The sequence below is a fragment of the Salvelinus fontinalis genome, chromosome 21, assembly GCF_029448725.1.
Source record: "Salvelinus fontinalis isolate EN_2023a chromosome 21, ASM2944872v1, whole genome shotgun sequence".
Taxonomy (NCBI): Eukaryota; Metazoa; Chordata; class Actinopteri; order Salmoniformes; family Salmonidae; genus Salvelinus; species Salvelinus fontinalis.
The window spans coordinates 17,542,717-17,569,527 of NC_074685.1; the positions used below are offsets into that span (position 1 = coordinate 17,542,717).

General features: G+C 44.1%; 1 protein-coding gene across 7 annotated transcripts in view; it reads left to right on the top strand.

Annotated features, from left to right (window-relative positions):
- The first annotated feature begins 13,533 nt into the window (after positions 1–13,533).
- Positions 13,534–26,811, top strand: part of LOC129818346 (voltage-dependent N-type calcium channel subunit alpha-1B-like) — a 209,550-nt gene continuing 196,272 nt past the window's right edge. For 4 of the 7 annotated variants that reach the window (XM_055874150.1, XM_055874152.1, XM_055874151.1 and 1 more), the window contains exons 1-2: positions 13,534–13,665; positions 16,692–16,831. In XM_055874150.1, coding sequence (XP_055730125.1) covers positions 13,651–13,665; positions 16,692–16,831 — 155 coding nt within the window. In that variant the 5' untranslated portion in view covers positions 13,534–13,650. The remainder of the gene's footprint in view (positions 13,666–16,691; positions 16,832–26,811) is intronic. The other 3 variants (XM_055874147.1, XM_055874148.1, XM_055874149.1) reach the window with 1 other exon arrangement.

The following is a 26,811-nucleotide window of genomic DNA, read 5'->3' on the forward strand; positions in this document are numbered from 1 at the left end:
AGTTAAGTCTCTATTACTCAGTTGAGTTTACTTCACATTTAGGTAGCTAATGTAATGGATTTGTTTGCCAGAGCAAGTCTAGATAGCACTAGCTGTATATTGCCTACAACAGTGACGTTTCAGTCCGCTAGGTGTATCTGTACAGCATGGGCATATCTCTGGGTGATGTGGACATCCCCATGCATGCACCTGCATCAAAATATGACTAATTCAATATTGCACCATCCCATTCTCTGGGCTCTGTCTGCAATCAAAACCAGTAGTATCTACCAGGAATAATGAAACATTTATTATTATTCTATTAATAATGTATGACCCCTGGAGTCTTTGACACTCAACATAATTTTGTATAGACTATTTTGACATTTATTTCATCACTCAAAATCTTGCCAAAGCATATTCTGTATGAGTTAATATGAATTTAAAATAATTTGACATGATTTATATGAATAGGGTCATGAACATTTGGACTTTGAAATTAACATGGGAGAGGTTAAACATAGGCTACATAAGCTTATTCCCACACTCTTAGGTAGTCTCCGTATAGGCTTTTCCTCCATCGCAACACTGCTGCCCAGTTGAAGAGCTTGTGATCTCCATGCAGCACCACACGCCTTCGGAAAAGCACCCCTCAGCCCCAGAAGATGCCCCTCTGGAGGCATGCAGCCATAGAGTCATTATACTCTAATGTAGGCCTATTTGTCTACTAGCCAAATAAAAGTGCAGAGCATGCATGATGCGTGCAACTCATCATTCCAACATATTTGAACATTTAATTCATCCTTCATTCAGTATGTCATCCATTCTGTAATTTGTCTGAGTTGCAATAGAACAGTCTTATCTGTTTGTTTATTGAAATTAATGTGTGCATTCAAAATTATCTAAATTCTCCAAAGTTCTTTTGCCTATCACTTTAATAATTCAATGTTTTATTTAGGCCTATTCATGCAGTGACTGATAAGGAAAACAGTACTGGCAATAAGAATAGGCTATAGAAGGCTTAATCGAGCTAGCCGTCTTGATTACTTCCTGGTTTCATTCTTGCTGGTATCAAACATTTTAAAAAGTATCTATAGGAGACCGAATGCGATCGGACCACCATCTAATTGGCCTCCATATAACTCTTACAGAATTTCCATGTGGACAGGGAAATTGGAAATGGTATCAAAGCCTATTGGATGACACTTTGTTCTTAAATAAGAAAATAATAGGTCTCCCCATGAGACCCTCTCCGGGATACCGTCTTCTGGACTCCGGGTCTTGCTGTATCCTGTGAGGAACAAAAACTAAACTCCCTCCTTTTACCTCTGGAACCGTCCCCAACTATACGGGAGTAACATTTCTTCCCCCAGTTCCTCCTCCCGTGTGCTGCAATTCTGGCAGCTTTATGGGACCCGTCCAACTGGTGAGGAATCAGCCCTTGATTACTCACCAACCACAATCAGCCCCAATTAGTCCTGGCCGGAGAGCACTTCGAGACCTGGCACGCCCAGCAGAGGGAGCCATCGCCTTGTGATGTATATCGCCTCGACGAGTCTCCCCTTGGTGGCTGACCTGCTGTACGCCACCCCACCCCCTCCCCCCCTCCATTAGCTCTGTTGGAGAGGGGACTGTCATCAGTGCGACGCATGTCTCCCTTCTCGATAGGGCATCCTCGTTTCCATGTTTCGCCCCTGACCTGTGCACAACAGGAAAAGAGAAGCGTTGAAGGGACAAGAACCACCTGGTGACCCGATCGTTTTTGTCCCTTCCCCTGGCCATACAGACCAGGGGAGCATGGTCAGTGAACAGGGTGAAGTGGGTACCTAACAGGTAATACTTGAGAGTGTCTAGCACCCACTTCACCGCTAGACACTCTTTCTCAACAATAGAGTACTTTTTCTCTATGGGTATCAGCTTTCCGCTTATGTACATGATGGGGTGCTCCTCCCCATTGTGTATCTGGGACAGAACGGCCCCTAGTCCCGTGTCACATGCATCCGTCTGGACCAACATTGGCACCTGGAAATCGGGCGTTACGAGAATCGGATGGGAGCACAGCGCTTCCTTCAGGCGCCTGAACGCCGCTTTTGTCTCGTCCGTTCATTTCACTGTTTTCGGGAGGCGGGCCCTGGTTAGAATGGTGAGGGGGGAAGCTATAGCCGCAAAGTTGGGGATAAACCGGATATAGTATCCTGCCAGTCCCAGGAAGGACTTGACCTGTGTCTTGGTGCGTGGAACGGGCCAGTCACGTATCGCGTGAACCTTCCTCTCCTGGGTCCTAACCATAACACGGCCAAGGTTGTCCTCTCGTGCCACATCTTCAACAGGCTCAAGTGGTAAATCTGTTGGGGTTTCCGTCTCCCCGGCTGCCGTACGTGGTAATTGACAGGTCCCAGCTTCTCTATCACCTCGTATGGCCCGTGCCATGTTGCCAGGAACTTACTTTCGGCCGTGGGGATTAAGACCACGACCAACACCAACACGTTGGGCCTTCTCCATATGTTCCCTTACCACTGGCCATATGGCTGTCATCCGCTCCCTCGTCGTCTCCACGTGCTCTACCACGCTGCGTAAGGGGGTCGGTTGAGCTTCCCACACCTCCTTGGCGAGGTCCAGTAGGCTGCGTGCCCTCCTACTACTTCTCGGATTGAGAACATTAGGAGGGGTAGTAGCTGGTCTCAGTTCCTCCCGTCCTGCTCGATGACCTTCCGCAGCATTTGTATGAGAGTTTTATTGAACCGCTCGACGAGCCCATCCGTCTGCGGGTGAAAGACAGAGGTCCAGATCTGCTTGATCTGCAGGAGAGCACACAGATCTTTCATTAGGCAGGACATAAACTCAGTACCTTGGTGTGTCAGGATCTTGTTCCGGATGCCCACCCGGCTAAAGAGGTGGAACAGCTCTCGGGCGATTCCCTTGGATACTGCCGCCCGTAGGGGAATGGCCTCGGGATACCGGGTGGCATAATCTACTATTACCAAGATGTACCGGTGTCCTCGTGCTGTTTTTACCAGGGGTCCCACTATGTCCATGGCGATACGTACAAAGGGCACTCGATGATCGGTAGGGGGACCCGTGTGTTTCCGAAGTGTGCTTTTAGGGCAGTGATTTAACACTCCGGGCAGCTGCGACAATAGTCTTCCACGGCCCTCCTCATCCTGGGCCAGTGTAACCGGGTGGCGATCCGTTCCCGGGTCTTCTCCATTCCCAGGTGTGCACCCAACATGTGGGTGTGGGCCAGCTGAAGAATGCTTCCCACGTACCGTCGGGGCAGCAACAATACCTCTCGAAGTTCCCCCTGTTGGCGCGACACCTGATACAAAAGGTTATTCTTGATTTGGAAATGGGGGTATTGCCAGTCACTCACCCCCAGAAGTAGCTGTCCATCCACCGCTATCACTTGGGCTGCGGCAGCTTTCAAGTTCGGATCCTCCCACTGGGCAGTCCCGAATTGTCCCCTCAGTTCACCCCCAGCGGGTGTCTCGACTGGACCCTCGAAATCGAGGAGGGGGAGGCTGGGCTCCTCCTCCAGTGGTTCCCCAGGGGGGTTGGGTTCCGGCGCCCCCTCCGATTCCGGACCCGTAGATACAGGTTGGTCAAACGTTTGCTTCCGGGCCACACAGGCGATGGGTCGTCCTCACTCTCATCTTCGGCCGGCTCATACCTTTTTCCTCAGCTCGTGCCCCCACAGGGCTGCGAACAGCGGACAATCTCGTCCCACTAGGAGAGGTACCGGCAACTCTGCTATGGCACCCAACATCATCTGGCAGCTGCCTTGTGGCGTCACAATGTTGGCCCATACGGTTGGATACTGCTTTGTCACCGTGAACACAGGAAATGGACATCTCCCTACCACGTTCGGTCTCCTGGTCCAGCAGGCTCGTGGTTACGAGCGTAACCATACTCCCGGAGTCTAATAGAGCTTCCGTGTCATGTCCGTCAACTTTCACCGGGACCATGGGTACAGTTGATTCGTGGTGTGCCCAACAGGAGGTGACGTAGTTCACTGCGTGACCCACCTCGCCTCTGGGGCTTGCTGATGGCATCGACTCCTCTCGAGCCAGGCAACTCCAGGCAATGTGCCCCCGGGCGCCACACTCAAAACACCTCCTTTGGTCTCCATCTACCTGGGGTCGTCGGTGGCGGGTCGGTTCTACCCCAGTCGTCTCTCCACGTGTTTGCGGTCCTTTGGCCCTGCTGACTGTTGGTTCGGGATACACAGCAGGGGGGCTGTCCTTCAGTCCCCGACTTGCCCCGGCTCCCACTCAGCAGGGCCTGAGTGTTCTGATGCGTCTCAATTGCTTCCAGGAGGCCCTCCAAGGTCTGGGGCCCGCATAGACTCGCTGCCCTCTTCATGTAATGGCGCAGCGCCCGTAAGAAGCGATCCAGGACCACTTTGTCTAGGATGGAGAAGGTGGATACGTCGGTTAGGAGCCATGCCCTGGTGACGCGCAGTAGGTCGCTCATCTGGGCTAGGGGGGATGCATCGGCTATGACCTCCAGTTGTGGAACAGTTGAGCCCGATGGGCCAGGCTGTACCAGCAGCGGCTGAGTATCTCCCGTTTGAGTCCATTGTAGTTAGCTGCCTGTTCGTCGTTCAGGTCCCAATACGCCTTTTGGGCATTCCCAGAGAGGAAAGGGCCAACAGACTTGCCCACTTTGGCCTTGGCCATCCTTCCCGTAGTGCTGCCCGTTTAAACGTACAGAGGTATGTTTCGATGTCATCGTCTTCCGTTAGCTTGATTGATGTGATTCAGTAGACGCTCCTCATTGTATCTTCCTGATTTCCTCAACGAGGCGGACGTTTTGTAGTCGCTGTTCCTCCAGCGTTTGTTCCTGAACCACCAGTTGTGTTTGTTGGGCCCGAACAAACTGAGCTATAAACTCGTCCATGCTGATGCTACATAAATGTCAACCCTGATCTGACCATGTTATCAGAATGCCTGCATTCTCCACCACTTGTGGCAGACCAGGAGGTTTGGTAAAAACGTTTACACAGATCAGACACGGACAGAGTAGGATTAGCTCGGTTTCAAGGGTGTTTATTTGAATAACAAACCAAAATAAAAGAATAGGTCTCCCCCATGAGACCCTCTCCGGGATATCGTCTTCTGGGATCCAGTTCTTGCTCTATCCTGTGGGGAACAAAAACTGAACTCCCTCCTTTTACCTCTGGAACTGTCCCCAACTATACGGGAGTAACATTTCATCCCCCAGTCCCTCCTCCCGTGTGCTGCCCTTCTGGCAGCTTTATGGGACCCGTCCAACTGGTGAGGAATCAGCCCTTGATTACTCACCAACCCCAATCAGCCCCAATTAGTCCTGGCCGGAGAGCCCGTCGAGACCTGGACCATCCAGCAGAGGGAGCCATCGTCTCGTGATGTATACTCCGTCTGTCACCAGGCCTCGACTAGTCTCCCCCTGGTGGCTGACCTGCTGTACGCCACAGTACTTTTATCAAATCAAAATGTATTGGTCACGTACAGTAGATGGTAATGGAAACTGTACTATAGAGGCACAGAGTAGGTTAGAGGAAAAACGAATGGGAGGCACTTATTCAAGAATGATCAAGTGTCAGTATGTCATACATTCTTGAAAAAAGAAAGCGAATTGGATGAAAACTGTGCAAAAATTAACAAAATTTTTCTTGAATCTTCAACATAGAAATGCTAAGAAAAATTTGTTACAGAAACTCGATACAAATAATGGAGTCATCCATGATTAACCAAATTATATTACGAAAGAGGAAGCAAAATATTTTAAGCATATGCTTTCTTTTCAGTCTCCTCCATTTCAACCGAATGATGTTAACTGTAAGGATTTCTTTCCTAATAATAATAATAATAATAATGTCAAATGAACACATTTACAAAAAGACCTGTGTGAAGGCCAACTTACAGAAGAGGTACTTTGAGGCAATTAAATATTTTCAGTCTGAAAAAACACCAGGACTTGATGGTATACCAGTAGAGGTATACCAGACCTTTTTTGATGTACTCAAAGATCTCCCATAAAAATTGTAGACTTTCAGGTACTCAACAAGAAGGTCTGATTTCATTACTACTAAAACAGGACCCAGGTGGTAAGTATAAAGATCCAGTCCATTTAAAAAACTGGAGGCCTCTTACACTTTAATGTTGTGATGCGAAAATCCTGGCGAAATGCATAGCACATAGAATAAAAAAGGTTTTACCAGATATTGTTCATCCTGATCAGACAGGTTTTTTACATGGACGATATATTGGAGATAATATACGACAATTACTTGAAACAATTGTACATTATGAAACATCAAAGATATCAGGTCTGGTCCCCCTAGCAGATTTTGAAAAGGTGTTTCATAAAGTACAACTAGAATGTACAGTGGGGAGAACAAGTATTTGATACACTGCAGATTTAGCAGGTTTTCCTATTTACAAAGCATGTAGAGGTCTGTAATGTAGAGGTCTGAGGTCTGTTTATCATAGGTACACTTCAACTGTGAGAGACGGAATCTAAAACAAAAATCCATAAAATCACATTGTATGATTTTTAAGTAATTAATTTGCATTTTATTGCATGACATAAGTATTTCATCACCTACCAACCAGTAAGAATTCCGTCTCTCACAGGTCTGTTAGTTTTTCTTTAAGAAGCCCTCCTGTTCTCCACTCATTACCTGTATTAACTGCACCTGTTTGAACTCGTTACCTGTATAAAAGACACCTGTCCACACACTCAATCAAACAGACTCCAACCTCTCCACAATGGCCAAGACCAGAGAGCTGTGTAAGGACATCAGGGTTAAAATTGTAGACCTGCACAAGGCTGGGATGGGCTACAGGACAATAGGCAAGCGGCTTGGTGAGAAGGCAACAACTGTTGGCGCAATTATTAGAAAATGGAAGAAGTTCAAGATGACGGTCAATCACCCTCGGTCTGGGGCTCCATGCAAGATCTCACCTCGTGGGGCATCAATGATCATGAGGAAGGTGAGGGATCAGCCCAGAACTACACGGCATGACCTGGTCAATGACCTGAAGAGAGCTGGGACCACAGTCTCAAAGAAAACCATTAGTAACACACTACGCCGTCATGGATTAAAATCCTGCAGCGCACGCAAGGTCCCCCTGCTCAAGCCAGCGCATGTCCAGGCACGTCTGAAGTTTGCCAATGACCATCTGGATGATCCAGAGGAGGAATGGGAGAAGGTCATGTGGTCTGATGAGACAAAAATAGAGCTTTTTGGTCTAAACTCCACTCGCCGTGTTTGGAGGAAGAAGAAGGATGAGTACAACCCCAAGAACACCATCCCAACCGTGAAGCATGGAGGTGGAAACATCATTCTTTGGGGATGGCTTTCTGCAAAGCGGACAGGACGACTGCACCGTATTGAGGGGAGGATGGATGGGGCCATGTATCGAGAGATCTTGGCCAACAACCTCGTTCCCTCAGTAAGAGCATTGAAGATGGGTCATGGCTGGGTCTTCCAGCATGACAACGACCCGAAACACACAGCCAGGGCAACTAAGGAGTGGCTCCGTAAGAAGCATCTCAAGGTCCTGGAGTGGCCTAGCCAGTCTCCAGACCTGAACCCAATAGATCATATTTGGAGGGAGCTGAAAGTCCGTATTGCCCAGCGACAGCCCCGAAACCTGAAGGATCTGGAGAAGGTCTGAATGGAGGAGTGGGCCAAAATCCCTGCTGCAGTGTGTGCAAACCTGGTCAAGAACTACAGAAAACGTATGATCTCTGTAATTGCAAACAAAGGTTTCTGTACCAAATATTAAATTCTGCTTTTCTGATGTATCAAATACTTGTGTCATGCAATAAAATGCAAATGAATTACTTAAAAATCATACAATGTGATTTTCTGGATGTTTGTTTTAGATCCGTCTCTCACAGTTGAAGTGTACCTATGATAAAAAATTACAGACCTCTACATGCTTTGTAAGAAGGAAAACCTGCAAAATCGGCAGTGTATCAAATACTTGTTCTCCCCACTGTATATATAAATGCCTGGATTACTTTAATTTCGGTGAATCTCTTATACAATGGCTGAAAGTTATGCACAGCAACCCCAGATGTAAAATAGTAAATAATGGTTACTTTTCAGAAAGTATTGAGCTTTTAAGAGGAGTAAAACAAGGCTGTCCATTGTCTCCATATCTATTTATTATGGCCATTGAAATTCTAGCTATTAAAATTAGATCCAACAAGAACATCAAGGGGTTAGAAATCCAGTTGTTAAAAACAAAAGTGTCAATGTATGCAGATGACTCAAGTTTTTTCTTAAGTACGCAATCTGGATCCCTGTACAGTCTCATTGAAGATCTTGATCACATTTCTAGCCTCTCTGTACCATATTAAGTATTGGATCGTTAAAAGACACAGTGTTTACACTACCTTGTAGTTTACCAATAAAATGGGTGAATGGTGAAGTAGACATACTTGGAATGTTGACAGATGCGCCATAGAGGTTGCAAAATAAATGGGAAGAGATTTTCGATGTAACGATTCCATGGTATATATAATATATATATTACAACAATTCTGGTATTGCAACTATGTAGCTTGTTTCTGGGCACAGGTTCAAGAATGGTTGAAAAACAAATCACAACATTCACTTAAAATGTACCTTACAAATAGCAGCATTGGGCGAATTGGAAAGCCATAGTCAGTCGATAAATTATATAATAATACTCGTAGGAAAGGTGTTCATCTTTCGTTCACAATCTGTGGATACTATACGATTAGAAAGGTTCAAAATGTATGTCAATCACCACAGCACAATTGAAAAATATATGGCACATGGAAACCAAATGAGGGGGGTCTATGGTGACAGGTGGGATAGGCTGAGAGTGGCTGAGGGGTGGGATTAAAGAGCTTATGATTGGTAATATATTATTGTTACGTGAATGCTTTATATAAAAGTACCATGTATGTAAAATATATGTATATATGTGTCAGAAAAGCTGTAAAAAAATCTAAAAATATAGTTGTCCTCCGTAGAGTGGGGGTGGTGGATGGGTTAATAAAAAATATAAACAATCATAGGCTATAGATAGTCTTGACCATTTGGGACCCCTTGGCTATTTCACTCGTGATAGGTTATAGCCAAGACTTAATCAATATTTTGTTTTGTCTCATTTATTGATATGAATATAGCCTCTGCATGATGGGGTTGTGCAACGCAAATGGCTATAACAAGCCTACATACAGAGTGGAATTCACGAATACAACAGTCAAAATGCCTAATATAAGGCCTACAGTTCATGCTCCTAAATACTGGAAAAGTGTGATTCATTAGGTTACATGATCACCATAGCCCCACGTGACTATAAAAATAAATTATGCAATTATATAGCCATTAAATAACACACAACAGCATGGCATATTTAGATAGTGGAATAGGCCTAGCCTAAATCAGATTTACTTTCTATTTTGCAGCTCAGACCTTTATTCTAGACAAGGCTCTTCTGTGTCTTTATAGAATCATTCTCACAAAAGTAATTTGCTGAAGGCCCAAGCCTATACTACGTCATCTACTGGTATAACGTCTTTATCGAATGCCATTCTAAAATAAGCTCTTGACTTTTATTTTGATCATTAAAACGGAAGATGCAAAGCAACTCTATCATCTGGCCTAGAAGTTGCTTGATTGACTAGCTAACTTCGACTAGCTAAGTTTGTTTCATGTCCTTTGCAGATGCCACATTCCTGACAAAAGTTTGTACATATAAAAAAGATCTGTAACTGAGTAAAGCAAGACGTAAGTAAGAATTAAACGATTATATTTTGATTCATAGTCTTAACATATGGTTTGTACGTTTACGTATCTATTTTAACGGTTACTTTTCATGTTTCACGCATGGCTTTTCTTACAATCCTAACAATTTATGTATGGATTTTCTTACGAGCTTAATGATACATACGTTCAAACTTTTGGCAGCTATCTGGCTCATATCTATCGTTTTCTCCCGTTGGCCATCCAGTTCCCATTTCTTTGGGTTAGATAGGGTCCGAGCTGCTTGGTCAGGTTGTGTGCTACCCTTATCTGCTAAATGGGCATCGACATTCCATTCATATCCATTCAAATCTGTCTGAGCTGGCACTGCCTCCAGAAACTGGCCAGTCATTGTGCAGCTGTAAATATGGCCGCAAACTCGGACCAGACAGGGAAATTGAATACAGAGGTTCAGGCAGACTGGAGGTGCGATTTTGTAATGTTTGAATCACATTGGATGACCTCTGGTGACTTATTAGTGCTTTTGAACATAAACAAATAATAAAACAATTTACATATTGCAGCTTTAACGGTCATTGACATGGCTGACATCGGCTCCTCAATTCTCTCAGACTGAGAAAATAGTTCCAACATGCGGGCTAGCGTTAGCTTTGCGCCTTCCTCGAGTAACTTTGTGCATAGTCTGATGTAGGCTACATTTGCTAAGAATAGCATTCCTGATCTGATTCTCAGTATCACCGGGAAAATCTGTCTCTTGCACCCTGCCTAAGGCGAGTGCTAAATAGTTGTACAGTCTCTCCTTCCCTTTGTGCAATTTTCTGAAATATTATGCAGGCAAATGCTGTGTTAACTTGTGGAATGAAGAAGATTCAATGCTCTGATCGCAGCTCCATAATCCGCATCATCCGGTCCAGAAAAAGTAGAGCTCTCCTGCCTTGACAGTTGCACACAATGTGGACCTTTTCTGTAATCAGTAGTGCCACAAAAGCCTACAAGGGGCACTCTTTTCAGGCCACTTAGATACAACGATTTTCACTTCATGTAGTGACGTCATACATCAAGGATGCCCACTAGTGTCAAACCCAGTAAACTACATGACAGTATGATTTTATATGTTTTGCGCGTTTAGCCTACCAACAAATTTTAACTTATTATACATGTTTCATGTAGGCTTAATGTTTAATCGAATACATTATTAAACACAAATTAAATACAGGCTCTTTGTGCGTCCTTAGTAAATAATTATTAGAAACTCTCTGTCACTCACATCCATCCAGTCACTCACATCCATCCAGCTCCATCCGCAGAGCGCTCCTGAACTGGTCGAGTACCGATAGGCTAATTTTGGTCACATGCGCTGATTGTTAGGGACCAGTAAATCATTGGATCGGAGTCTACTGAATTGGTTGCGTTGTACAGACAGCGAGCGATCAAGTGAGAATCGGGAGGAAACAACCCCGTAATAGTTCATTGCTATGTTATTGGAATCGATAATTGACACTTGCAGACAAAACATAACTGTTTTGTTTACTTTTCTTTTCTTCTGGAGACTCAAAATACTTTTTCTGGGGTCTTTCAACTGGTGTTTCAACATTGACAAGATGTTGCCACTACCGAAAAGATACACGCGTGTGTTTCATTTCGGCATTTTTCCTGTCGTGGCTGCATGATCTATTTAGTTGGAGCAGGCTGATATGGATGTAATATGTGGAATGAATTGGAGAATATATCATTCGATAGGTTGAAGTGCATTTGGCACATACTGCGATTGAATGCAAACTTTATTTAATTATATTTCGAATTTCTTTGAGAATGGACAAAAAGGAAAGGATTTACACAAAGAAAATCGATGTATTTTCTTAAAACACAAGCCATACACTAATGCAAACTTTTGGTCTGGCTAAGTGTGTTTGTTGTGATGCTTCTGCCCTCCATTTCCACTGACACCAGTTTGGATTTTTATTGTTGGATCTGTGCGTTTCCAGAATGGCTCGCTTCGCAGAAGGTCTACCCACTCGCTATGGAGCTGGAGCAGGTGGAGGAGGCAGAGGTGCGCCCGGCGCAGGCAGAGGGGGCGCCCGGACTGGTGGACCTCCAGGCGGCCAAAGGATGTACAAGCAGTCGATGGCTCAGAGAGCCAGGACAATGGCCATATACAACCCTAACCCTGTCAAACAGAACTGCTTCACTGTCAACCGATCCTTGTTCATCTTTCGAGAGGACAATCTCATTAGGAAGTATGCTAAGCGAATAACCGAATGGCCATATCCTTTCCTACCCAAAACCAGGGTACACATTGGTATTTGTATAACGTACATATCATCATTTGACAAACACGCATTGGTAGATTTTGATTAAGAAACATGACACAGGGAGTGAAGCGCTTATATTTTATTTCAATGTTTGCTTTTACTGAACATGACAAATGTATGCCATTTGTCACCATTTCGAAGCTCATATGTAAGTGTACTCAATCGATTATTACATTATAGGAAGTATCCCTATTCTGGTGTAAATGATTAGTTCATTAAACCTTTTGCTTAACACCTGGTACACCTGTCACTCAGTGTTCTGCCTGATTGGACACGAGAAAGGATTTTCCTCCAATAATCGTGTTAGCATATACAGTTTAATGACTTGGCGAGAGGTGTATGTGCAAACGAGACGGAATACAGAGGTGAATTAAAAAACGAACCCTAATCCAAGAGAAGCAAGCGCTGAGAGATAATGTACCGTCTACACACTCACGAATTGTGCACGACTGCTTTTTACTTCAAACATGTTTGATTGTGATCCGCAATTGCCAACTACCTATTTGCTAGATTCAGTTTTCAGTTTCGATTGTAAATGAGCGAGTTTAATCTCTGCAACGTGTATGTATGTTTTTAGTTCTCTCAGCGCTTGCTTCTCTTGGATTAGGGTTCGTTTTTTAATTCACCTCTGTATTCCGTCTCGTTTGCACATTGCCTGTTTGTTATCAGTGTCATTTCAACTGTTGCTGTTCACCGATTTGTCCGTTTCCATGGTAAGGTGGGCGAGCGCCCAGTGAGTTGGAGACCGCTGGCTCTGAGGTTGTAAAACGCCTCGCCTAAAGGGCAGATTCCACCATTAATTTTTCGTATTTGTCCACTCAGTCGAGTAAGGCTCGTTTTGGCCTTTTTGCAAGGGCAAAGTGCAGTGTTAGGCTTCTGGCGGGCCCTGGGCACACGATTCTAGGGTGATATGTCGATGGGTCAGTAAAGCCTTCCAATTCCTTCCCGACTCGCTATTCCACAAAGGCCTCCCCTCGCGGCGAATGACCAGAAAAAAATTGGTAGAATGATTCAAACATAGAAAACGGATTGAAATGCAGCCCAGGCTCTTAGCAACCCTGCATGGGCAGAGTATGGTCTATTGTTGTAGTGTGTGGGATTAGCCTACCATCTTTTATTTCTGTCCATATGTAGCCATGCTGTGTGAATTAGGATATCTTTTGGACTCCTGTTCAGTCAATGTCATTAATTGGCTAACTGAGGTCAATGAGTCAGTGACTTCCTAAAGCTGAATATATGTTCTGCTCTGTTCATCCAAATAGATCAATCTGTTCTGTGGCACCTCAGGTGGGTGGTGTCAGTGGGACTGTTTTAGTGACGCTCATTGTACACAAACACTGTCGAGGCAACTCTCACCAGCCTTTACACAATTTGGGTATTTGCCTATTTTCTTTTTTAAATCTAGGTTATTCAATGTCAATACAGAGATATTTACCGCTATGGGTTAAGACTAAGATACTTACATGTCGGAGTTAGTGTTTTTTTTTTTATTGTGCATGAAATTCTCTGTCATGGCTTGTGTTCCTTAACCTGCACACTCCGTTTGAGTACTTGATCCTGGCCACCATCATCGCCAACTGCATCGTACTGGCTCTGGAGCAGCACCTACCAGCCAATGACAAGACCCCCATGTCAGAACGTCTGGTAAGCCACTCATCACGCTGGGTCCCAAATGGATGGTTGTGTACCAAATGGCACCCTATTCCCCATTGTCTTCCGTCAGACGGTGTCATTCTAACACAAACACGCAGGAGCCAGAGTGGACAATGTAAGGAATAGGATTCCATTTGGGACACAGCCTATGATAACGATACCTATCACACTTTCTATAACTTTACTTAGTGCTCCAATCTATATACTTATACAGTATTGTCTTCTGTTTGTTTGCTGTAAAAGTGTAGAATATGTGTTCTTTTTGCTCATTTTGAGCTTTCCACCACTTGAACTCAGTGATGAGGCAGCCCAGTCAGCCCTAAACAGCACCTCCCAGAGGGCCCTGAGTCCCAAACACACCTTCAGTACATGGGAGAGCAGCACCCCTTCCTCATTAGTGTCTGGAAGCATGGAGAAGTGTGTCTCCCACTCCTCCCAGCTATCATTCTGTAAGTCAGTTGAGCCTGACACTGAGCAGGCTTTGATCCCCCCCTTCTCCTCCACAGGCCCCTTGTTCCCCCGCCTGCTCACACGCGTAGCTTAAACCCCCGTTTGAACTCTGCCAGTCGAGTCATTAAACCAATGCCGTTTAAGCTGTGAAAAGCTTAAATGGTGTCTTTTCACTTTAAGCTGTGAAAGAATGAAGCCGGAGGGGCTGCCACGTAGCCATTGAAGGATTGTGGTGCTGTTTCTCTAACACAGCGTCTTCAGGCAGGACACATAGAATAGCATTACATTGTTCAGCACTTAGCTCACAGATCGGTCTTAAGGATGTTTTGACTCTTGGGAGTCTGTATAAGATAGAGGAAAAGGCATAAAAGGCTCTGTTGCAACAGCTTGGCGAGATAAGGTTAATGACTCCCCTCAAATGCAGCCAACTGCTCCTGTTCTCAATTATCTTCGTAATTGTGATGTAACATCAGCAGTGGCGTAGTGGCACAAGAAAACACAAGTTACTCGACACCTGAGAAACTGATTAGTGTTTGAGAGAGAATATATAACTCCCCTCTTCCTTTCTCCCTCCTTCCACTCAAGAAGAAACATGGAATACCAGCATCTTTTATAGTCCAGGGTGAATAGATTGAGGTGTGTCTGTTAAGTGGAGCTCATGATAATAGAACATTGTCAACAGGCGTTGTTGTTCAGATCCATAGCAGAGTTTTACCCTCATGGCCCCCTGTGATTTTCCCTCTGCCCCTCGAGGCATTTACTTTAGATGGAGTCTTCATTATTCATGAGCATTTGACATCTATACCTTATGTTAACAAACAGTCTACTGTACTACATAATGCATTTATGGATGGACCCTCCAGCCGAGCCATTATAAACTCAGCAAAAAAAGAAACGTCCCTTTTTCAGGACCCTGTCTTTCAAAGATAATTAGTAAATATCCAAATAACTTCACAGATCTTAAATGTAAAGGGTTTAAACAGTGTTTCCCATGCTTGTTCAATGAACCATAAACAATTAATGAACATGCACCTGTGGAACGGTCGTTAAGACACTAACCGCTTACAGACGGTAGGCAATTAAGGTCACAGTTATGAAAACTTAGGACACTAAAGAGGCCTTTCTACTGACTCTGAAAAAGACTGATGCCCAGGGTCCCTGCTCATCTGTTTGAACGTGCCTTAGGCATGCTGCAAGGAGGCATGAGAACTGCAGATGTGGCCAGGGCAATAAATTGCAATGTCTGTACTATGAGACACCTAAGAGAGCTCTACAGGGAGACAGGATGGACAGCTGATGGTCCTCGCAGTGGCAGACCACGTGTAACAACACCTGCACAGGATCGGTACATTTGAACATTACACCTGCGGGACAGGTACAGGATGGCAACAACAACTTCCCAAGTTACACCAGGAAGGCACAATCCCTCCATCAGTGCTCAGACTGTCCGCAATAGGCCGAGAGAGGCTGAACTGAGGGCTTGTAGGACTTTTATAAGGCTGGTCCTCACCAGACATCACCGGTAACAGCGTCACCTATGGGCACAAACTCAACGTTGCTGGACAAGACAGGACTAGCAAGAAGTGCTCTTCACTGACGAGTCGTGGTTTTGTCTCACCAGGGGTGATGGTCGGATTCGCGTTTATCGTCGAAGGAATGAGGCCTGTACTCTGGAGCGGGATTGATTTGGAGGTGGAGGGTCCGTCATGGTCTGGGGAGGTGTGTCTCGCATCATCGAACTGAGCTTGTCATTGCAGGCAATCTCAACGCTGTGCGTTACAGGGAAGACATCCTTCCTGCAGGCTCATCCTGACATGACCCTCCAGCATGACAATGCCACCAGCCATACTGCTCGTTCTGTGCGTGATTTCTGCAAGACAGGAATGTCAGTGTTCTGCATGGCCAGCAAAGAGCCCAGATCTCAATCCCATTGAACACGTCTGGGACCTGTTGGATCGGAGGGTGAGGGCTAGGGCCATTCCCCCCAGAAATGTCCGAGAACTTATGTCCGAGAACTCACAGCAAGAACTGGCAAATCTGGTGCAGTCCATGAGGAGGAGATGCGCTGCAGTACTTAATGCAGCTGGTGGCCACCACTGATACTGACTGTTACTTTTGATTTTGACCCCCCCCCCTTTGTTCAGGGACACATTATTCAATTTCTGTTAGTCACATGTCTGTGGAACTTGTTCAGTTTATGTCTTTTGTTGAATATTGTTATGTTCATACAAATATTTACACATGTTAAGTTTTCTGAAAATAAACGCAGGTGACAATGAGAGGGTGTTTCTTTTTTTGCTGAGTTGATAACGTGTTAGGATGAATGCGTTAATCTCACTGATTGAAAATGCTGTCCAAGATTACATTTGGTCTTCTGGTGTAGGCTATGTTTTCACTTCCCCTCTTTCCTTCTCCTCTTTTCATCCACGAAGAGAGGGTTCCATTCCTTGACCCATTCTCCACATGCTGGTAGAAAAGTAAAATAAACAATCCCCCTTCTTTTTCCCCCTCTCTCTCTTCTGCCATGCTTCATTTCCCTCTCCCTTGTTCCCTGTCTCTCTCTGCAGGATGACACAGAGCCCTACTTTATTGGAATATTCTGTTTCGAGGCTGGCATTAAGATTATCGCCTTGGGCTTTGCATTTCACAAAGGCTCGTACCTCCGCAACGGCTGGAACGTAATGGACTTTGTGGTCGTCCTCACTGGGTGAGTCCTTGGCCTGCCGTGTGTGTTATGTGTTTGCTTATTTGTATGCGTTTTATGAATGTGTTTGGGGCACATTCCTTAGTGGTGCATTTGCCTGGAATTTGCCTCTTCCACTATTGCGCCATACTTAATGATTAACACTGTCCTACAAAGAATATTAATGCAAAGCAACCGAAAGTGACATTTAAATAAAAAATAATTATGTTATACCAATGTATTGTCCAATATTGCTCATGAAATTTGCTCATGAAAGTCTTTGTTTTGACTCTCCCTTTATGATGCAAGGGCTCAGTGGCAGCTCGAGGTAATAGGCTAACTCGGCCAAAGGTAAAAATGAGTAGAACATCAAATCAAATTTTATTTGTCACATACACATGGTTAGCAGATGTTAATGTGAGTGTAGCGAAATGCGTGTGCTTCTAGTTCCGACAATGCAGTAATAACCAACAAGTAATCTAACCTAACAATTCCACAACTACTACCTTATACACACAAGTGTAAAGGGATAAAGAATATGTACATAAAGATATATCAATGAGTGATGGTACAGAACGGCATAGGCAAGATGCAGTAGATGGTATAGTGTACAGTCTATACATATGAGATGAGTAATGTAGGGTATGTAAACATTATATTAAGTGGCATTGTTTAAAGTGGCTAGTGATACATGTATTACATAATTTCCATCAATTCCCATTATTAAAGTGGCTGGAGTTGAGTCGGTATGTTGGCAGCGGCCACTAAATGTTAGTGGTGTCTGTTTAACAGTCTGATGGCCTTGAGATAGAAGCTGTTTTTCAGTCTCTCAGTCCCTGCTTTGATGCACCTGTACTGACCTCGCCTTCTGGATGATAGCGGGGTGAACAGGCAGTTGCTCGGGTGGTTGTTGGCCTTGATGATCTTTATGGCCTTCCTGTGACATCGGGTGGTGTAGTTGTCCTAGAGGGCAGGTAGTTTGCCCCCGGTGATGCGTTGTGCAGACCTCACTACCCTCTGGAGAGCCTTACGGTTGTGGGCGGAGCAGTTGCCGTACCAGGCGGTGATACAGCCCGACAGGATGCTCTCGATTGTGCATCTGTAGAAGTTTGTGAGTGCTTTTGGTGACAAGCCAAATTTCTTCAGCCTCCTGAGGTTGAAGAGGCGCTGCTGCGCCTTCTTCACAACGCTGTCTGTGTGGGTGGACCAATTCAGTTTGTCCGTGATGTGTACACCGAGGAACTTAACTTTCCACCTTCTCCACTACTGTCCCGTCGATGGGGGTGCTCCCTCTGCTGTTTCCTGAAGTCCACAATCATCTCCTTTGTTTTGTTGACGTTGAGTGTGAGGTTATTTTCCTGACACCACACTCCGAGGGCCCTCACCTCCTCCCGTAGGCCGTCTCGTCGTTGTTGGTAATCAAGCCTACCACTGTAGTGTCGTCCGCAAACTTGATGATTGTTGGAGGCGTGCATGGCCACGCAGTCGTGGGTGAACAGGGAGTACAGGAGACGGCTCAGAACGCACCCTTGTGGGGCCCCAGTGTTGAGGATCAGCGCGGTGGAGATGTTGTTACCTACCCTCACCACCTGGGGGCGGCCCGTCAGGAAGTCCAGGACCCAGTTGCACAGGGCGGGGTTGAGACCCAGGGTCTCGAGCTTGATGATGAGTTTGGAGGGTACTATGGTGTTAAATGCTGAGCTGTAGTCGATGAACAGCATCAGTGATACAGCACCGTTTTGGATGGATGTTCTGAGTGCCATAAGTTCAAAGTCTGGGGTCGGCTCTTAGTATGCCTGTGCTGAGAGAGAGTGTCTGGCTGGCAAGGTGACACTAGCCAGTCAGAGGACTTTGGAGAGCAGTAATGACTCGGTCTCTGATTGAGCCCAGATGGGTGAGAGGGTAGAGCTACTGTAACTATGTGGAGCAGTGATGCGGTACCAACACAGTATAATCACCTCTGAGAAGTGAGCCAGCCAGGACATCAGCTATAATCAGATCCTCTCCGGGTGTATCATACTCCACTGCTATAGGGAGCCAGGCACAGGCCTACAAATGCAACACAGTCACTCTGTTACTGCTTTTATTTCTCTGTTGCTCTTTCCGGTGGTAAACGTTGCCTTGCTTCGTTCAATTTATGAGTGGCAAGTTATTGTGCCTGCTTGTTGTTATAAGTAGTTTGGTTAAGATGTATGGTCTAAATAATAGCCATTCCGGAAAGTCAATAAACAAATAAATCAAGCTGCAAACTGAAGCTGGTAAGTAATGAAGAGTGAGAGAGTGGGGAAGGGAGTGGGAGAAACAGTGTGGCTGTTGATGAAGTCTTCGTCTTGTCCCCCTCCCCTACACACACACACCTCTCATAAGTCATCAGTAGTGTTATTTTATTTTAGAGAGCATGTACAATGTGAAATGTCTTATCTTAGGCAGCCCTGCTGTCTCTATAGCAAAAAAAGCAAACAATGGTATTGAACTACAATGAATAAAAATATAAAAACAACATGTACAGTTTTGGTCCCATGTTTCACGAGCTGATATACAAGATCCCAGACATTTTCCATGCGCACAAGTTAAATTTCTAAAATGTTGTGCTGCTTGTGCTAGGGACAATAAAAGGCCACTCTAAAATTTGCAGGAATGTCCACCAGAGCTGTTGCCTGAGAGTTGACCATTTCTCTACCATAAGCCGCCTCCAACATAATTTTAGAAAATGTGGCAGTACGTCCAACCGGCCTCACAACCGCACGGCACGTGTATGTCGATTGTAGGCGAGCGGTTTGCTGATGTCAACGTTGTAAACAGAGTGCCCCATGGTGGCGGTAGGGTTACGGTATGGGCAGCCATAAGCTACAGACAACGAACACAATTGCAATCTATCGATGGCAATTTGAATGCAGAGATCCCGTGACAAGATCCTGAGTCCCATTGTCATTCATCCGCCTGCATCACCTCATGTTTCAGCATGATAATGCACCGTTCCATTGCGCAAGGATCTGGACACAATTCCTGGAAGCTGAAAATGTCCCAGTTCTTCCATGGCCTGCATACTCACCAGACATGTCACCCATTGTGTGTGATGCTCTGGATCGACGTGTATGACAGCGTGTTCCCGCCAATATACAGCAACTTCGCACAGCCATTTAAGAGGAGTGGGAAAACATTCCATAGCCCACAATCAACAGCCTGATCAACTCTATGCGAAGGAGATGCATGGGGCAAATGGTGGTCACACCAGATACTGGCTGGTTTTCAGATCCACTCCCCTACCTTTTTTTTTTAAAGGTATTTGTGAACAACAGATGCATATTTGTATTCCCAGTCATGTGAAATCCACAGATTAGGGCCTAATGAATTTATTTCAATTTACTTATTTGCTTATGAACTGTGACTCAGTAAAATCGTACATTTTTGCATGTTGCGTTTATTTTTGTTCAGTATACAGCTCTGTAAAAAATTAAGAGACCACTGCAAAATTATCAGTTTCTCTGGTTTTACTATTTATAGGTATGTGTTTGGGTAAAATGAAAATGTGTTTTATTATATGTACTACTGACAACATTTTCCCCGAATTCCAAATATAAATATTGTCATTTAGAGCATTTATTTGCAGAAAATGCAAACTGGTCAAAATAACAAAAAAAGATGCAGTGTTGTCAGACCTCGAATAATGCAAAGAAAATAAGTTCATATTCATTTTTAAACAACACAATACTAATGTTTTAACTTAGGAAGAGTTCAGAAATCAATATTTGGTGGAATAACCCTGATTTTCAATCACAGCTTTCATGCGTCTTGGCATGCTCTCCACCAGTCTTTCACATTGATGTTGGGTGACTTTATACCACTCCTGGCGCAAAAATTCAAGCAGCTTGGCTTTGTTTGATGGCTTGTGACCATCTGTCTTCCTCTTGATCACATTTGAGAGATTTTCAACGGGGTTCAGGTCTGGAGATTGGGCTGGCCATGACAGGCTGTCTATCTGGTGGTCCTCCATCCACACATTGATTGCCCTGGCTGTGTGACATGGAGCATTGTCCTGCTGGAAAAACCAATCCTCAGAGTTGGGGAACATTGTCAGAGCAGAAGTAAGCAAGTTTTCTTCCAGGACAACCTTGTACGTGGCTTGATTCATGCGTCCTTCACATGCGACAAAAACAACAACACAGAGTTACACATGGGATAAACAAACGTACAGTCAATAACACAATAGAAAAATCTGTATACAGCGTGTGCAAATGGAGGAAGAAAATACATGTTAACTATTTGGTTGTAATATCATCACCTCTTGAAGAGCATAGTCAGACATACAAATTTCAGTTCATTCCATGCAAAACAATTGCGCACATTTGGCTCTAGTTATACAGCAAGTAACTGCATGCTTTTCATGATCAGTAAACATCAATTGATCATGTCATTTCAGATACGTAGGGCAGCCTCACAACATCTCTCAATATTGGCCACCATTTATTGGATATTTGAGTGATATAAAAGTGAATAATACCTGAGTGGTTTATGTTAATTTCCCATCTTTTGAGGGTTCTGCCTGTCAAGCAGCAGAAGAGCGCATTTGCCATGATACTGTTAGCTGATAATGTTTACTTTGCAAGCTACCAGTAACATGTTGTACAGTTGGCTAAACATATAGTGGTAAGTTGACCTAAATGTACTTTTTTTTCTCCAACCAATGTAGGCCTACCTAGCAAAGTTAGCTAACATGATCCCGTTTTCAGCATGGTTTGTAAATGTTTAATTACGATTGCTGCTGACAGACATGATATAGGATACATTGATTGATTGAAGGACCACTTCAAATTGGATAGCTAGCTAATAACAGATCACGTAAATATGGCAAGGTAAAAAGCAAACTTTCAGGGGATAAACTAGATGACTATATCCAAATATTGTCTGATTTTCTTGCTATCTACGTATAGTGGTGATGATAGTAGTCCGACTGACAACTTTACCAGGATGTCAAGCTCTTTCCAAAAGCCTAATCTCTGAAGCAAGCTAAATGATGTTGTTTGCTTAGTTAGCTACATGCCAAATGGATTCGGTACCGTCACATATCTGAAATTACATGATCATTGATGTTTACTGATCATAAAAAAACATGCAGTTACTTGCTGTGCAACTCTGAAAATGTGCACAATTGTTTTGCATGGAATAATCAGAAATTTGTACGTCTGACTATGCTCTTCAAGAGGTGACCGGGCTGCCAACTTTTGAAGAAAGCTTGGAGAGAGATTTGCTAAGAATGAAAATTGTTCCACTGATCAGAATAAATACAGTAACTAGATCATAAAATCTCCTGAAGACAAGATTACATAGATCTTCCCCTACACCGTAACCAAATCATGTTTCTATTAATTGCCCCCCCCCCCTAGAATAAAACGTAGAAACTGTTTGCCAAAATTATTTTCATAGTTACAAATCAGATCACCCTACCAAAATTCCCTGCTAAAACATACTGTAGATTTGTCTGCTGCCTTGTCATTGTCACAGCCTAAATGCTAATCACAAAATGAGGGGACTAATGTAAGTGTGGATTAAATCAACTTTAGTACATGCTGTCAAGACTGCATTCTGCAATAGGGATGGGAGTAACCGCAATCTAATTTTGTTGACAAAACAGTGCTGCCCAGTCGCAGCCGGCTGCGACAGAGCCTGGCCTCGAACCAGGATCTCTGGTGGCACACTGCGCCACTGGTGGCCCATCATTTTTTACAATGGACAAATTAGAAAAATAAATCGGTACTTTTCATTGAATGAGATATGAGGTCAAATGTGTGTTTCATGCTAATGCGTGAGAGTCGGCAGCTCTGATAACAAAATATACTGAACAAATATATAAACGCAACATGTAGTGTTGGTCCAATGTTTCAAATCAAATTTGATTTGTCACATGCGCCGAATATAACAGGTGTAGACCTTAGTGAAATGCTTACTTACAAGCACTTAACCAACAATGCTGTTGTAAGACAAATAAGTGTTAAGTAAAAAATAGATGAGTAAAATTATTATTTTTAAATAGTAAAAGTAACAATTAAAGAACAGCAGTAAAATAACAATGGTGAGGCTATATACAGGGGGTACTGGTTCTGTACCTAGACTTGGCGCTCTGGTACCGCTTGCCATGCGGTAGCAGAGAGAAGTCTATGACTAGGGTGGCTGGAGTCTTAGACAATTTTTAGGGCCTTCCTCTGGCACCGCATGGTATAGAGGTCCTGGATGGCAGGAAGCTTGGTCCCAGTGATGTCCTGGGCCATACGCACTACCCTCTGTAGTGCCTTGCGGTCGGAGGTCGAGCAGTTGCCATACCAGGCAGTGATGCAACTAGTCAGGATGCTCTCGATGGTGCAGCTATAGATATTTTTGAGGATCTGAGGACCCATGCCAAATCTTTTCAGTCTCCCTAGGGGGAATCGGCTTTGTCGTGCCCTCTTCATGACTGTCTTGTTGTGTTTGGACCATGTTAGTTTGTTGGTGATGTGGACACCAAGGAACTTGAAGCTCTCAACCTGCTCCACTACAGCCCTGTCGATGAGAATGGGGGCGTGCTCGGTCCTCCTTTTCCTGTAGTCCACAATCATCTCCTTTGTCTTGATCATGCTGAGGGAGAGGTTGTTATCATGGCACCACATGGCCAGGTCTCTGACCTTCTCCCTATAAGCTGTCTCATCATACCACTGTTGTCAACGGCAAACTGAATGATGGCGTTGGAGTCATGCCTGGCCATGCAGTCATGAGGGAATAGGGAGTACAGGAGGGGCATGAGCTAAAATAAAAGATTCCAGAAATTTTCCATACACACACATACAAAGCTTATTTGTCTCATATTGTGATAAACATTTTTTAAATCCCTGTTAGTGAAGATTTCTCCTTTGCCAAGATTGTGGGTAAAAACGAATTCTGGTTGGCTGGCCCTGGCTCCCGAGTAGATGGGTCTATGCCAGTTAATGGGGCAAAAAAGTATTTAGTCAGCCACCAATTGTGCAAGTTCTCCCACTTAAAAAGATGAGAGAGGTCTGTAATTTATCATAGGTACACTTCAACTATGACAGACAAAATGAGAAAAAAAAATCCAGAAAATCACATTGTAGGATTTTTAATAAATTTATTTGCAAATTATGGTGGAAAATAAGTATTTGGTCACCTACAAACAAGCAAGATTTCTGGCTCTCACAGACCTGTAACTTCTTCGTTAAGAGGCTCCTCTGTCCTCCACTCGTTACCTGTATTAATGGCACCTGTTTGAACTTGTTATCAGTATAAAAGACGCATGTCCACAACCTCAAACAGTCACACTCCAAACTCCACTATGGCCAAGACCAAAGAGCTGTCAAAGGACACCAGAAACAAAATTGTAGACCTGCACCAGGCTGGGAAGACTGAATCTGCAATAGGTACGCAGCTTGGTTTGAAGAAATCAACTGTGGGAGCAATTATTAGGAAATGGAAGACATACAAGACCACTGATAATCTCCCTCGATCTGGGGCTCCACGCAAGATCTCACCCCGTGGGGTCAAAATGATCACAAGAACGGTGAGCAAAAATCCCAGAACCACACAGGGGGACCTAGTGAATGACCTGCAGAGAGCTGGGACCAAAGTAACAAAGCCTACCATCAGTAACAGACTACGCCGCCAGGGACTCAAATCCTGCAGTGCCAGACGTGTCCCCCTGCTTAAGCCAGTACATGTCCAGGCCCGTCTGAAATTTGCTAGAGAGCATTTGGATGATCCAGAAGAAGATTGGGAGAATGTCATATGGTCAGATGAAACCAAAATATAACTTTTTGGTAAAAACTCAACTCGTCGTGTTTGGAGGACAAATAATGCTGAGTTGCATCCAAAGAACACCAATTGTGAAGCATGGGGGTGGAAACATCATGCTTTGGGGCTGTTTTTCTGCAAAGGGACCAGGACGACTGATCCGTGTAAAGGACAGAATGAATGGGGCCATGTATCGTGAGATTTTGAGTGAAAACCTCCTTCCATCAGCAAGGGCATTGAAGATGAAACGTGGCTGGGTCTTTCAGCATGACAATGAACCCAAACACACCGCCCGGGCCACGAAAGAGTGGCTTCGTAAGAAGCATTTCAAGGTCCTGGAGTGGCCTAGCCAGTCTCCAGATCTCAACCCCATAGAAAATCTTTGGAGGGAGTTGAAAGTCCGTGTTGCCCAGCAACAGCCCCAAAACATCACTGCTCTAGAGGAGATCTGCATGGAGGAATGGGCCAAAATACCAGCAACAGTGTGTGAAAACCTTGTGAAGACTTACAGAAAACGTTTGACCTCTGTCATTGCCAACAACGGTTATATAACAAAGTATTGAGAAACTTTTGTTTTTGACCAAATACTTATTTTCCACCATAATTTGCAAATAAATTCATTAAAAATCGTACAATGTGTTTTTCTGGATTTTTTTGTTTCTCATTTTGTCTTTCATAGTTAGTGTACCTATGATGAAAATTACAGGCCTCATCTTTTTAAGTGGGAGAACTTGCACAATTGGTGGCTGACTAAATACTTTTTTGCCCCACTGTATGTGAAATCCATAAATTAGGTCCTAATACATTTATTTCAATTGACTGATTTCCTTCTATGAACTGTAATTCAGTAAAATCTTAATTGTTGCATTTATTTTTTTAATGTTCAGTATAGTTAACATTTAACAATCCCTTTAAAGTTCACGCAGTTGTGAATGGTTTTAGCAGAGCTGTGGGTCTTCTTGCCCCCTAGCAGAGTATGTGATCGGAGCAGAGCTGGAGCGTGGAGTGGTGCTTGCTCAATTTTACTGGAGAGTAAAGCGAGTTTCCCGAAGGGTGGAGCGCCGTCCTTCCCAATGTCGCATCCAGCAGTGCTCCAGTAGCGTTCGCTTCACGAGCTGAGGGCATGCCCGGGCCAGCATGCATTTGTAGTCTAGTTGTGTGCCGCTATAATCCTTTACTTTAGCTACTGTCATCTAGTATGCTAAATATTTTAATGGAGAATCTGATAAAACACACACAGATGAAAAATCAAGGTGACTCGCAAAGATCAGGAGGACCAAGAGCAAGAGATGCAGTGCAGTAATGTGTCCACAACTAAATAATCATTGTAGAATCTGAAAAGACGGGTATCCCGAAAGAATGATGGTGTACTTGCACATGCTAACAAAAATGGACGAAGTGGGTAGCTAACTAAGTGTGTCATTGTAGCAAAGTATTTATAAACAAAAAATCAGATCTCTTAAAAGTTCCGTTCATTTTCGTTCTATTATCTGTACAATAGGCCATCAGTGATTTTGGCCCAATAGTGCTGGCCTATTGCCTCTTTCAAGGAGCTTAACTTTTTGGTAGGGTTATTTTACCTAAACTCATTTTTGGGCCTACCTGCAGAAAAATTTAAAATTAAAAACTACGCATCCCTGCCCAGGTATTCTCCACTGCTCCCCATGAGCCTGAAGCTACAGACTGTATTCAAAGGCACTGTATATGGAGCCTAAGGCATTTTTGATTTAATTTGTAATGAGTTCTGTCATAACCGATATGTGCAACTTATAGACTAGAATGATTTAATACAACAAAATGTTGTTTGAATGCTGAGCGCTTAATGTCCCTGCCAGCCTAGTGTGTCACACTCGCAAATGCTTCACAATTTATTTGTGTGCTTTTGCCTAAATAATTCATTTTCGTTCCTTCTCAGGCTAACTGTCTGGGTCCTGACATATTTAGTGTTCATTTGTTGTTTAATACGACATGTAGCCTATTTGAAATGAGAGCTACTTAGTCACCTTCTCCTGTTGTTTATTAAAATACTTTTCATTCAAATCGTTTGTTTCAATACTTCAAAACCAAATGTTAGGTCCAGGTAGTCACAAAAATAGATGGGTGTTGGTTAAATGGTGAATTTAATGAATGGAGCGAATTTGGAGCTGCAGTTTCTTTTCCTTTGAACAAGGAGCGGTTTTTAGCAGAGTGGTTGGGAAGGACGTAGAGTGCCGGAGCGGTGCACCGCTCCA